Raw genomic sequence first — 14,845 nt, 5'->3', positions numbered from 1 at the left:
GTGGTTCCCTAGGAGGGAACTATAGTCCTTCTATAGTTCTTCCACACCTAGACTTCAAGCTCAAAATCCTAATGACAAAGTTGAAAAGTATCATCCACAATACATCTTCATACAGACTTCAAGGTTGTCTTCTCTCAGTGAGAGTGTCAAAGCTGTGAGTAAACTATTAGGTCTTCCTGACCCTGACCAGCCTCACCTGGGCCTCCATCCACATCACCTGCCCATGAGCCCAGGATCCCCATTTCAGGTCATTCTGCAGCCTTCAATCTCTGCTGTAGGAATGCCAGTTTCCAGCTTAACTACAGCAGTTACCCTGCCTGGCCATGAGTCCTGCTGGTCTGGACTGACCCGCAGACTGACCTTGGACCTGTGTCATCACTGTGGACCTGCCCAGAAATCATTCAACTGGGTCCTGACCCTGGCAGCCATCACTGGACCTGATGCTAACCTGAACCTGTGAATTGACTTCCCAGCTTGACTTCAGACCTGCCTCAGCACCAGGAACTTGCCTATTGATCTGGGCTCTTGGTTGAACCCAGTTACCACCCCTAGGCCTGCCCTGCTGCTTCATTCAGGGGCGGTGGGATGGTGTGCGTCCTGGCTGGTGAGACTCATGCCCTGCCAGCTGTGACATCATGCTTGGCTCCTCCCTTTCCATCTCTTAGGGAGCAGCTGGCCATTGCTGCACTCAATGCAAACAATTGTTATTTTAATGCAGAAGAATGGGTAAATTTAAGATCTTATTCTGTCATAAGGGTTAGATCCAGACTAGAGGCTAGATTCTATTCTACACAAGGTGCTAATTGCTATAATCTATTTACTCGTTTGCTAAATAATCCTCCTGGATATTGCGTTGGCTACCAGCCGCTGAATCCTGCAGTTCACTATATTTGTACACTGAAATACCCCCTAGATCTCATCTAAACAATGGTTTAGAAGAAGGGACAATGGAAATATGTAGCAGTTTAGGAGTGTCAAGGTAAGTGGATGTGTTTCTGAATGGTGTTCAAATGAGTAAAGCAGCTATGTATTTCCATTATATGCACATTCTTCAGTGGAGTGTGAGCCTATGGAAATGACAGTGGCAGCTGTTCTAGAGGCCCAGAGATAAGAAAGTTTTCTTAAAGGAGAAAGTTACATTACAGTCCCATAGCTGGGCCAAAAGCATGATGCGTTTAAGAAAAACAAGCTTTACTTAATTCTTTAGTTGGGGTTGCCTTCAGAGGAAAGAGTACACTTGTTACAGTTAATACTCAAGTCCATACAGGTACGTTTGTCACAATGCAAGATGAAGGAAGAAACAGAAGATGGATGCAGTAAAACAGTGATGGTCATATTTGACTCAGTCTTTTTGCCTATTGTTAGAGAACCTAATGACATAGAATTCCGTTTCGGTGAGGGAAGGGACATTACTGTCACTTCACATTTCTGGGTTTTAGAGACTTGCAGACAGAGCTACTCTGAAATTTTTTGAAGGACACAGGCAATTAATTCTACACCAACTTTTTGTGTGGCAGCAAATACAAATTAAAAAAATGTTAACAACAGTGTGGTTCTTTACTAAAGTCAGTTTTGTTATTTTCAAGGTCTAGATTGAAGAAGGACTATGATGACTTTAAAAGACATCCAGACCATGATAAATTTACCAGAGAATTGTGGAGTAATGATGAAAGTGAAGTTGATTCTGGCAAAGATTCTTTTCCAGTAGTATGCGGTAAATCTTCAGAGTCCACAGAACGTGTGGAAGTTCCCAAAAAAGATCACCCAGACAATGGTAAGCATTTGCTGGAATTTGATAGCTTGAACTTGATTCAGGACCTGAATGAAGTTGATTCAGGAGCTTAATTTTTCCATGTGAGCTTGTGTCCTACTTTTTACCTTAACTACTACTGTGATAATAATTGAAATAACTTGTGATGCATGTCTGACGGATGTAGACTAGAAGAGGGCAGACATGACAAGATGAAAATTCTGATTAATGCAAGTTTTTGCCATTTTTGTGCTTAACTATTTCTGTGATAACATAGTAGGCCTGCTTGGAATGTACATTTATGGTGGGTTGACCTTGGCTGGCTGCCAGACGCCCACCCCACCACTTTGTCACTCCCCTTCTTTAACAGGACAGGGAGAGAAGATAAGATGGGAAAGCTCATGGGTCAAGATACAGACAGGGAGATCACTCACCAGTTACTGTCACAGGCAGAACAGACTCATTTGGGGAAAACTAATTTGATTTACTGCCAAAATGCAGTAGGATGGTGAGAAACAAAGATGAAAACTAAAACACCTTCTCCACCCCCCGCCCCATCTCCACCTTCTTCCCAGTGTCAACTTCATTCCCAATTCTTCTACCTCCTCCCCTGTCAAGTGGCACAGTGGGGATGGGGATTGGGGGTTGAGGTCAGTTTATAACACTTTGTCTCTGCTGCTCCTTCCTCACACTTTTGCCCTGCTCCAGTGTGGGGTCCCTCCCATGGGATACAGTCCTTCATTAACTGCTCCAGCGTGGGTACGTTCCACAGGCTAGAATCCTTCAGGATAAGACTGCTGCAGTGTGGGTCCCCCATAAGCCACAGTTCCTGTCAGGAGCCTGCTCCAGTGTGGGCTCTCCATGGGCTGCAGCTTCCTTCAGGGCATATTCACCTGGTGTGGAATGGGGTTCTCAACAGGCTGCAGTGTAGATACCTTCTCCAGCATGGTCCTCCATGGAAAGGGGTCAACCTGCTTCACCATGGTGTTCACGGGTTGCAGGGGAATCCATTCCAGTCCCTGGAGCACATCTTTCCCCTCCTTCTTCACTGACCTTGTTGTCTACAGGGTTGTTTCTCCTATATTTTTTCCTCACTCCTTTGTGTCACACTCTTCTGCACAGCATTTTCCATGAGGCATCACCAGCTTGGCTGACGGGCTCAGCCATGCCATGGATCTGTTTTGGAGCCAGCTGCCCGGCACAGGGCAGCTCCTGGCCACTCCTCACTGAGGCCCCCCCACAGTCCCGCACTGCCAAAACCTTGCCAGAACCTCAATGCACGGCCCCTCTGTCCACCTGGCACCCCTGCCTGCATCCTGGGTCCTCCTATCCACCTCATGCATCCCCTGCTTGCTGGCTGGTCCAGCCTGATGCTCAGTATGAAACCTGTGGCACTCACACCCCTGTCCCACAGGAACCCCACACTCACAAGTCCGCCTGATGTGCCAGTCCAGACCCCAGACCCCCCTGCTCACCAGCTAGTCTGGCTTGAAGTTTGCCAGTGAATACACGCACTGCCCCCACGCACACTGCATTTGGGGAAGATACAGACACTCATCCCCCAGCAGTTGGCACCAGGCACACAGGCTGTGACCTCCTGCTCTGTCCTTGCAGCTCCCCCTTCCTCTGCACATCTCTTCATGGGTTTGTATAGCTATACTGATTCTTTCATCCCTCCCAGCCAAGTGTCCAGGATCCCCCCTGGTTTATAATCATATCAGTTGCAAAGTCCAGGTTGATCTTCCTGGAAGGGGCACCTGCAGTTTCTTGATAACCCATCAATTGGTGTGATTGGTGAGGTTGTTTCTTGTCATTGTCTCCATGTTTGTTTTGTTAGATCTGTGTCTCTGTATACTTTTTTTCCCTGGCTTCTCCCTTTTTCCCTCAGTTTCCCAATTAACCAGGTCCTTGATGAGATAACATTGCTGGAATAAACATTCTCACACTCTCACATGCCTTCATCAATTAGTGTGAATGACCAGGTTTTGTTTTCCTCACTGTCTTCCGTGCTGGTCAGGTTTGTGTCCCTGTACGTTCTTGTTTATGACTTCCTCCTTTCCTTATTACCCCCTTTTTGCATTGAAAAAGGTCCTTGACCAGATGCCCTTAAAGAAGGAGACATTGTCCTTCCACATATCCTTAACACTTGCAAGCTAGCATTTTGCCTTTAGCTAGACACTGTAAAATTGTTATATAGAGGTATCAGTTGCAAATGTGTAAAACACAGTTTCTGTTTTAATATCCTTGCAGATGAAATGAAACTATTAGAGATGAATTTACCTGCAGGAAAAAACAGAATTCTGAAAAAAGAATCAACTTCTAAAGAAATACAGAAGACACTGCCCAAATGTGTTAAACGACAGTCCAAGCAAAATACTTGTCTGGATCAAAGCACTAATGAGCTTTCACCAAGGAAGAAAGCTAAGCTGAGCACTAATGAGGCTGTGGTCCAGAGTTCAGAAAGTAGCCTGCAGCCAGATAGTTTCTTGACTGAGCTGAAACAATTTGAAGGGTCAACTCTGGAATCGTTTTCCTTGACAGATCCTGCAACATCAGTATCAAACTTTCTGAAAGGGACCAAACCTATCCAGGCCTTGCTTGCCAAGAATACTGGGAACAAAGTGACCTTAACAAATCAACTGTCACCTCTCCCAAGCATAAATGTATCTACTTCTGAAAAGCCAGTTTTATCACCTTTGGAATCATCACTGATAAAACCAGCATTGACCTCCCAGACCAGTTCAAAGACTCCTTTACAAATGCTATACAAAATGCCAAATGGCCACTGTGTACCAATAGACCTTCACAACAGCTCTGTGAAAATTCAAATGCAACCTATGATTGACCCTAAAACTGGAGAAAAAGTCATGCAACAAGTTCTTATTTTACCTAAGAATTTTCTTATTCAGCAGAAGGAAGGAAAAATTGTGTCCAAGGACATTCAGTCACTACAACAAAAATCATCTGAGCTGCACTGCGCAACTTTACCAGAAATACCAAATGTTAGTGTTTCTTTAACACCTGTTCTGGTAACAGGCCCTGCAAATGCTACTACTCAGTCACCTAGTACCATTTTTAACAAGAATATTACCCACTTGTCACAAGTGACTGGTCCTATGAACACTACGCAACCATTGCCTGCGGTAACTTCAGCAGCTTACTTATTATCATCAACAATTAAGGTGAGCCAAACTGAAACTGACAAGACTACAGTTTCAACTGCCATGTTGCCTGTGTCTTTGACTTCACCTACTCTTTCCACAGCTAGCCAGTCTTTGATATCAGCAACAGCATTAAGTGGGTCTACAAACACTGCTTCTGCCTGTCATAGTCTTGCATCACAGCAGACAACTGACTCCTTTGAAACTAGACAAGAGCTGAAGACGGTGTGTATAAGAGAATCACAGTCTATTCTGGTCACAACACGAGGTGGAAACACAGGAATTGTTAAAGTGCGAACAAACCCAGACCAGATTTCACCTAGTAGTTTATCTTCTAGTTCAGTTTTCACTTACGCACCTCAACTTCAGGCCTTTCTTGTGCCAAAAACCACAGCATTATCATGCTCTACTCTTCCATCTGTAGCAACAGCCACGTCTAGTCTCCCTCATATTGGACAATTGTCTCTTTCTGGATTTGCCCCCTCAACAGCTTCTTCTGTTAACATTCCAGCTTTCCCAGCTGATTTTACCCAGGCAATGGAGAAAAATATCAAATTCACATTACAGCAGCCTGCTATTGGGGGCACTGTGAGTCAAGTAACAGAGAACTCCTCCTATGTGTCCTCTCCTTTATCCTCCATTTCATTAGCTAGCAATTTGATGTCAGCAACTCCAAACAGTCCTATTAGCGTGACTAGCATTGGACAAAATAACACTGTCATAACTCCAAATTCTTCTGTGCAGCAACAAGGTGATATGAAAACTAAAACAAATCCTGTTATACAATCTGAGTCTAATTCAGCAACAAATGGAGATTTAATCAGTGGTACTCCAGTCCAGAAACTTACATTAGTCACAAATCCACCTATTTTATCGCCCTGTGGGGCATCAGGTGTCAGTATTATACCCTCTCCGGCATCCACTGGTGTTAATGCTCAGAAGTTGGTTTTCATTAACACACAAATTGCCAGTGGCCCATCAACCACCAATGTAGTTGCAGAGTCATTGAAACATAACCTTCCTTCTTCCCTAAGCAAAACCTTTGTTAGTGCCACAGAGCAACCACAGTTGGTTCTGATCCCATCTACAGTAAGAGCACCAATAAGAATAAATTCATCACCAACTATTGCTCAAGTAAAAGATGTGAAAATTGGACTAAATATAGGTCAAACCATTGTGAATACTAAAGGCAATGGACAACCAGCTCCACCAGTTAATATATTGCATTCTGCCATTTCTAAGGGAGAAGACAAAACGAGCATGGGCTTGGCGCTATCGTTGACAAGTAGTAGTACTCTGGTTCCTGTTCCAAGTTTTGTGAGTCAAAGTTCTGTGTCGGTTAATGAATCTGTGTGTATTGCCACAAAAGCTGAAAATGCCCTTACAGTAACAACAGCAAGTGCATGTGTAGAATCTGTTTCAGTAACATCAAGTGGGACTTCTTCTGGGACACGGCCCACTGTATTGATTGGTGGAAATGATCCCTCAAGAATAAGGCCAATTCTGGGTAATCGACTGTGTACATCAAATATTGGCAATACTGTGGGTATATCAACTGTGAAAACAGGACATCTTGCTTCATCTGTGCTGATTTCAACAACACAACCAACAGTACCTTCTCAAAACTTAGCACCTGCTTTGCAATTTCCAGTCATTAGCTTGCCTGGATCTGTAGCCACCCCGCACAAAGTGTTAAATACAGTTCCTCAGTTGGCACCAGTTCCAGCTCCTCCTCCAGTACCAAAAAGCCAGTTGCCCGCACTGCTTCAGTTTCAATCATCAGGAGTTTCAGCTGCTATGCCAAGTAATGCAAGTATTCACAAGCCTCAGAGTGTGTTGCCCCCTCCATCACCAAATACAGGTAAAGTCACTAGTTTTCCCAGTTTTTCTTCCCTACAATGCCAGCAGGTGCCTCCCAGTACAGAGAAACAAAGTCATGCTCACACTTGCGCTTCTACCATTCAGATGTCTGCAGCTTCACCAATTGTAACAAGCAAGGCAGGAGGTCAGTTGAATGAACCTTGCATTCAACAGAAAATAGTCATTAACACCTGTATGCCTTTGGCACCAGGAACTCAGATAATGATTAATGGTACTCGTTTTGTTGTTCCACCACAAGGCCTTGGAACTGGCAGCCATGTTCTTCTTCTGTCTTGTAATACAAAACAGACGGCTCCTTTAACTATTAACCATAGTCAAGAGGCTCAAGGTGTACCAATTGTTAATCCAATAACCTCGAAAGTCGTGCTAGCACCAAGTAATTCATTAAGTTGGCAAATATCAAAACATCCCTTGAAAAGCTCTACAAAAATTGTTAACTCTTTTGGGTCTGCAGATGCTTTACCCATTGTACATGCAACACCCCAGATACTTAGTACTCCAGCTAGCTCATGTACTCCACTGTCTGCAGTGACACAGTCTGTGTCTTCAGTGATAAAATCTCCCGTTAATGTTGTAGCTACATCTTCTGTGGTTTCTGCCATTCATCCTCCGAACTCTCATTTGCCAAGCAGCACTTCAGTGTTTCACTTAGACACTTCTATCAAAAAACTGTTGGTTAGTCCAGAGGGAGCCATCTTGAATGCTATAAATACTCCGGCATCAAAAGTTTCTTCCCTGTCTTCATCACTGCCTCCTGTTGTTGTGTCCACAAGCAGAAATCCTACCACTGTCTTCCCTGCATCTCGGTCATCTTGCCTTGATAAACCTGACAAAGCTGCATCCTGAATTTACCACAAATGAGCCACTTCTTTGAAATTTTGGGGCATTCTGACTTTGGAAGTTGTAACTATTGAATAATTTCTTACGTTGTTTGAAGCAGTTGATTTACTCAAAATTACTTAAGATTACAGTTCTTTCCTGTTTACCTGTGGGGCTTAGGAGGAAGAAAAATTTATTTAGTTTCTCAGAAGTTTTCGGAGAGTTCTTTAGTAAAAGGTCAGAAATGACCAATGAGTTCATTAAACATTTTAGTTTGGAGAAATCTAGCCTTTTGCACATGTTCCATCTTACAGTATGGACTGTTTGCCAGTGTGTTTATGACAGTATATATCTTCTTCTTATTTGTCAAATTTATTTTTGATTTGTTTCTGTAAAAAAATATTTATGCATTGTAAAAATGCAATCTATGGTATAGAATTGTAAATATTCATGAATTCCTAACAGTCTGTACTAAACTATATGTACAAAGAACTATGCTGTCTTATTTATGTTTTGTTTACATAATGTATAGTTTTTTAAGTATTTTAGTAACATTGGACCAGTGTACTGTTTAGCAACAATGCAGAAAAATCTGCATATAATAAATCAAGTTGCTGTACTGCTTTGTGTTGGCAATAGTTTAAATATCTGTTACACCATGGCAGATATATACACACCTTCCTACTTAATGCAGATGCATCTCAGCTTTTGGAATATAGTAGAATGAAATTATTTAATCTCTTCTGCCCTTCTTCGTGGTTTACATTTCACATGATTTCATAGGAGTTGGAAGGAAGGCCATCTTGTTGATCTTCCTTATACAGGTTGGGATAACCCATACTTCATCCATTCTTAATAAATGTTTGGTTATATTGCCTAAAATCTCTAGTGATGTGGTAAGGCTAGAAACGGTTTCCCAGACACCAGTCTAAGTCACACTGGTTGCTGTTCAGGACTACTATGTTTTGTCATAAAGCTCATAGACCTATTGAACAGTTCATTATTCTTTTTTACAACCTTGTATGCATTTCCACATACCTGGTAACTGTAACAAGGTCACCCTTTAATCTTCTGTCTAGCCATAATAAGCTACCCAGTTTTTTCACCAGTTAGGCTTTCTAGATCTGTATTTTTTTCTTTAGCTTTCAATTGGGTCTATCTGGAAGGATAGTGCTGAAACATCACACAGTATTAAAGGAGGCCTTATTAGTGCTTTGAGTGGGAATAATTCACATACTACGTAAACCTTCCCTTTTTATGCAGTGTATTAAATATTTGTTGGCATAGGTTCAGCTTTTGATCTGATAAAACCCTTGCGTTATTTTCTGCAGATCAGCTGAGTTCACAGGTGCCTGCTGCAGTGTTCATGGAAATAGAGAAGTTTTTTGGTATCTTTTGAGACTTAGCATATAAAGAAAGGGTGCTCGTCTAGCAGCTCTTATTTTATGGAAGATGATGATTTTAGAAGTGCTGTTTTAAAATCTGAAATCATAGTCTCTGTTAGTTGCTTGGAAGATCCAGTCTTAGGCTGAACATCTTTGTTTGTGTGGGATTTTTTGGGGTTGTTTTTTTTTTAGAAACTAGAAGGGAAGATTTCAGAAGAACTCATGAATGTTAGTTGCCTTTTTAATAACTGTGACTTCAAAGGGGGATAAAAGCTTACATATCTGTATTTAGCAGCATTCTTAGACTGATTTTCATCAAGACAAGGCTTAAGCTTTTGTTCCTCATCCTGTCAAGTTTTCTCCTTCCCTTCCCCATTTGCTATACACAGTTTGGCAGTTTGGATGTTGGGCTGAAGATTAAGACCACAGGTAACTCCCTCTGTGTTGGCTGCCCTTCATATTGTTCTGAAAAGTAATCTGGTAACTAGTTAACTAGAATTCTGGGGGGTAAGCGGGGGGAAGAAAGGCTTGTGCCTTCCATAGGTACCTCCCTTTCTGCACTAACTAAGAAATTTGAATTGGGAAATTGCCTTTTTTTGGATCAGCAATCTCCATCTTATCTCAGGACTGGGAAAGATGGAAGCTGTCAGTTTTGGGGTGTGAGAAGGTTGGGTTTTATTTTAGGAAAAGCTACCTGGTGAACTTTTGCTACTTCTCATTAAAGGTGTTATGTAATCGATTCTGAAGACACTTAGTAGTAAGTGGTGTCTGCCTGCCAGAGTTTACAATATTAAGGCTTTTTAAATCTGACTGCATTTTGCAGTTGAATGCTGCAGATGACTTTTCCAACAGAGGAAGGTGACAGAGAATGGCAGTTTCTTCATGGACATTTTATATACTCTAAAACCATATATACCAGCAACACATTTTATTTCCATTTCACTGGTGGAACCTTGGGACTGACTTTCTTGGATTTTTCTCTTCTGTTACAATGGCTGGTTTTCCTTTTTAATTTTTATTTATGTTTGTTGTAGAGTGAATATTTACATTGTTTGGAGAGCTTAAGACTAGGTTCTACTATTGCAGGTGGCCTGAATGGAGAAAAAAATCTTGCATGACATTTTTCTGTGTGTCAATGTAGTAGAAAGATTTATGCTGTAATTAATTCTAATAAAGAGAAAAGTCAGAAAAGCTTAATTGAGGAACTCGGGACTCAAGCTACTTACCTGAATGATTTCTTAGAAATTTTCTGAATTAGTACGATAATATTTTATAATTGTTTTATAAATATTTTGTAATTTGGCAGGCATAAACTTTGCAACATGCAAAGTTTGATTCAGTTTGATTAGAATTTTCATGGACTTTTATTCTCTACTGGACACATGTTCAGATTCCAAATCCTATTGGAGAAAGGCTTGAGATTGCGACATAATGGGTTTGCATGATTCATTACTTTGTAAAAACAAATGTTAGTGATTTTTGTGAATAAAATACCTCTTCCTATCACTCCTTTCCAACAATATAAGTGTCGGTCAGAGTAAGACTTTCTTTCAAATGAAAGTAAATAGCCGTTGACAATTTGCTACTTATCTTTTATTCTCTGTACCAAATACATATTGCTACCTAGAGCACAAAAAGTACTGTAAAAAAGTAGATTGTATTCACAGACGCAATGAAAAAGCAGAACTACCTGCATCTTTACTTGAAATTAAAAGACATTTAATTACACATATAAACAAATATCTATAAAAATCAATCTTTGAAGAAAACATGTTCAACTTTTCAGAGCTTGTAAGATGCCTTGCTTTTAGACCCCTTCAGATACTATATACAGATATTCAGACACTATATTATATACAAAACTTTGGGTTTATTCATGACTTTCAACATTTTGGATGGTAGTTTTGATATTTACCTAAATGGACATATTCTGCACAGTAATTTTTCTTTGCTTTGAGTAGAAAATTACATTCATTGTGCCTCACTGTTCAAACCCGTGTGTGTGTGCTGCCATTTTCTTGTGGGGATTCTGCCTCTACCATACTAAAAGCAATTAAATTTCACAAGTATTAGGAGTCATAGAAGTACCTGTTCAAACCAAGTGTGTTACTGTCAAGTCATTCAAACCCACTTTGATTTCACTGTGTGACATAGCAAAGAGTACAATGAGAAAAGTGAAGCAAAATTCTCCTGATAAGTAAGTGAAGAGAAAATTATTTGTCTCATGTAGGTAGGTCAGAAAATTACTAAAAGCTGGCATTTGAAGAAAGTCCATAGCCTCATCACAGTTTGTTTCATAGCTGGTTTTGCTTATATTTTGTGGTAGTGTAGAATTTTAGTAGCCCAAATTGATTTTAAAGTAAATAAATAATTTTTATTAAAGCATGAATGTTTTTTATGATGAGGCTGTTTCCTTTAAAAAGAACAGCAGGAGCTGCTCACAGAAACTTACATTCAGGTAGCCTGTTCTCTGTAAGCTGCACCTGAAGTGAGTTTACTGACTCAAAATAAGATTAGTAATGCTGTATCAGACTAAAGGTCCATCTATCCTAGCATCATGTCTCTAGGAGCAGTCAACAGTAGCAGTCCAAAAGAGCATAACAGGCCTGAATGCTCTTCTAGTATCCACTGATCTGTGAGCCAGAGTCTTGCTCAGACAGCTGTGATTTTTTTTTCAATTTAATAGCCCTCAGCGTATTTTTCTTGATGAAATTGGCCAATCCTTTCTAGAATTCTTCTTGAATCCATGTAAACTATGACCATCCACAGCTTCCTGTGGTAAAGAGTTTTTCTTCATACAGTGTGTAAATAAATCTCCTGTTTGTTTCTGAACCTGGCACCTGCTAGTTTCATTTGATGCAAATATTTCTTACATGGAAGTAATCAGTTAGTGTCATTGCTGTCTGTACCTTTTTCAGTATTACTGTATCCTTGAGATGTGGGATCAGAACAGTGCATCTGTTGATGCACTGTTGATAATCTGACACAGATTATGTTCTATTTTAAATATTTTCCTTGAAACTACAGTGTCATAAAGCAAACTTTAAGATCTTGATAAACATGTCTCCTCTTCTTTTCTCAAAATACTGAATTTGCTGATTAATAGTCATACCTGGATGTCTGGTGTAAACTTGGAAACCAGGATACTTTGTTGTTTCATGTATGATTGGTCCAGAAGTTCTGCAGGAAGTTGGTGTTCTTACAATATCTTTTATTTCAATCTCAGCTGAACTAAACACATTAAATGGAAATGGTATGTAAAAGCAAAGTAAAGGAAATGTAATTAATTGCTTCTAATATTTCTTGAAATTAAGTTTACTACACAGAAAGTGTATTAAAATGTGCATAAATATGATTTTCCACCTTTTGCAGATGAAGACAATGAAGTATAGAGTTCTCGTAGCAACATGGAAGAACTGGGAACAGGACCCTTGGTCCCCTGACTCTTCCAGCATCCCATCCATAAACTAAAGGTCAGACAACTAGGTTACTGCTTTATTTTCCCCTATTCTTGCTTTTTACAAAGAAGAAAAATTAATTAGAAAATGAAATTATTTTAAAGAATGTGAGTGGCGCTGACAGGTAGCATTTATAAAAATTAAATAGCACAGGAAGACAAGATAGGAAAGGAACCACTATAACTGTGATTTTTGTGATTGTCTTCAGGGTTTAGAACTTTGCTTGTCAATATTGATGTCATAAAAAGAGGACAATATACTTGTTTAATTAGTTGTTCATATTGATTCCTTCTAGCAAGTGTACAAGTATAAGATCAGATATTTTGGCTATCTGTAAGTCATGGGCACCTAGTACCAGCATATACATCGAGATCCTGTCAACGTAACGTGCTGGTATTTGTAGAATCATTCCTCACTCCCTTTTTTTAAATCACATGCAGCAGTAAAATAGAATATCAAAAAGGGATTAGTGATTGGATATTACTATGTAGTCATGGGGTGTCTTGGTTAGAATAAGGAAAGAGTGGAATTATGATGGAATCAATTTACACAGTATAAAAAGCAGGTATTTTTAGCATTATATTCAATTTTAACTACTGGAGAGGAGGAATTCCTTACATCTATTCATAAAAAAACTTGTCAATTCATATTAGCAACATGCCAATACTAAAATTACAATAATTTATTTGAGGCTTGTCTGGCCAGTATTCTACAGTTCAACTACATGTTATGCCTTCAAAATATTGTTCTTGCCTGTAGAGTGTTTTTCTGCAAGGTGGTCTCAGAGGAACCTTTTATAGACAAACACAAAAAGTGAGGGAGGCCTGTCCTAAAGTGTTTTCCTCTTTCCATGGCCTAAGAAATTGATGCAAAAACATAACCTTTTGTTAAAAAACAGCCCATATTTGAAAGTGAGTTTCTTACTTTGGCTCATGGAATGCAGGTGGTCTGGCTGGTACAGCAGTCCAGTCCTTGTATGAGCTGCACCTTGGACAGGGCATTTATCTCACTGTACTGGCCAGTAGAGAATGCTTAGTGGAAAGAACAAGCAGTAGATCAAGTATGAGTTAATTTTTCCCAGTATGTATACACAGCTTTCAACAGTAATTCTAGGAGAATTGTGTAAACTCAGCCTGGACTTGTCTATGACATGAAAGAACAGATTTTGCAATCAGAGAATCGGGTACTGGAAAAAAGTGAGCAGTAATTCAGAGAAGCAGAGCAGAAAAAACAATGGACATAAAAGTATAAAATTGCTTCTCCAGTTTAAGAAGTGGTAGGGATGTGAAAGAACAGATTTTGCAATCAGAGAATCGGGTACTGGAAAAAAGTGAGCAGTAATTCAGAAGCAGAGCAGAAAAAACAATGGACATAAAAGTATAAAATTGCTTCTCCAGTTTAAGAAGTGGTAGGAGAGGTGCATGAATCCGGCTAAAAAGCAGTTTTGAATGAGGAATTGACTGTGAAATATCGTTGTTGTCCTTCCTGTTGGTGAGGCCAAAACCGAAGAGGTGTAGAGCATGTGGACTGCATATCCCGAGGATTACAAATGTAAGAAAGACAGGCTTCTTAAATTTGTGTTGACACGAAAAATGTTCAGGAAGAGATTTCTGGAGATACAGAAATAGGAGTAATTTATTACAAGGTAGGCATCTGATACCTTTTAATCCTTGCAAGGATAACTCTACAGGAAAGTAATGTTCAGGAAATATTCACACTTATCATATGATTTTGTTGTTTTACTGCAAATTCTGAAGCAGTTCCAAGATTTTTCTGAATATGGTTACCAGATGACAAGCCTAAAGTTCCTCCTGCAAACAACTGCAGACAGCAAATCTAGCACTGAACAGTGTCTAAAAGGGGTGGCTGTTTTGCTCCTGAGTGTCAGTAAAGAGTTACTTGGGGTGTAAGTGATGGTATGCAGAAACAGAAATCAATTACTTCTGCCAAGATAAATGGGAAAGGACAAACTGATAGAAATTGAAAAATTAGACCTTTTTCTTAGAAAATACTCTTGAAAAATATTAGTCAGTTCTTTTCCCTAATAGCTACAAGAATGCAGCTGATGATAAGGTAAATTCAAAAAAGAACTGGGAAGAAGGAAGGCTGCTTTTCTGTGTAAGCAGAGAACATAGTGAATGTGCAGCAGAGCAGTCTCTTTCTCCCATCCAGAAATGGAAGCTAGCAGAGTTGAAAAGACCTTACAGAATTAGTATTGAAAGACTAAAGTATTTATATTAGGCCATCATTCTTTGTCTCATACTGATTTGTACTCTACTCGTGTGGTGTACCTCTCAGGGAAGGGGCAAGTAAAGCATGTGGTCCAAATGTGTAATTGGGACTATACTAAAATGGTTTGGAAACATGAAGCTGCTCAAGCATTGTTCAGGT

General features: G+C 40.0%; 1 protein-coding gene across 1 annotated transcript in view; it reads left to right on the top strand.

Moving 5' to 3' along the window:
• KIAA2026 (KIAA2026 ortholog) overlaps window positions 1-8,230 on the top strand; it is a 54,477-nt gene extending 46,247 nt beyond the window's left edge. Inside the window, exons 7-8 of the mRNA XM_019470765.1 lie at window positions 1,587-1,774; window positions 4,001-8,230. Of these exons, the coding sequence (XP_019326310.1) occupies window positions 1,587-1,774; window positions 4,001-7,638 (3,826 nt within the window). The 3' untranslated portion in view covers window positions 7,639-8,230. The remainder of the gene's footprint in view (window positions 1-1,586; window positions 1,775-4,000) is intronic.
• The last annotated feature ends 6,615 nt before the right edge of the window (window positions 8,231-14,845 follow it).

Source organism: Aptenodytes forsteri, unplaced genomic scaffold (genome assembly GCF_000699145.1).
Source record: "Aptenodytes forsteri isolate BGI_AS27 unplaced genomic scaffold, ASM69914v1 Scaffold46, whole genome shotgun sequence".
In the NCBI taxonomy this organism is placed as follows: Eukaryota; Metazoa; Chordata; class Aves; order Sphenisciformes; family Spheniscidae; genus Aptenodytes; species Aptenodytes forsteri.
Note: the sequence above shows the minus strand (reverse complement) of the source record. Positions and strands in the feature narration are given on the sequence as shown.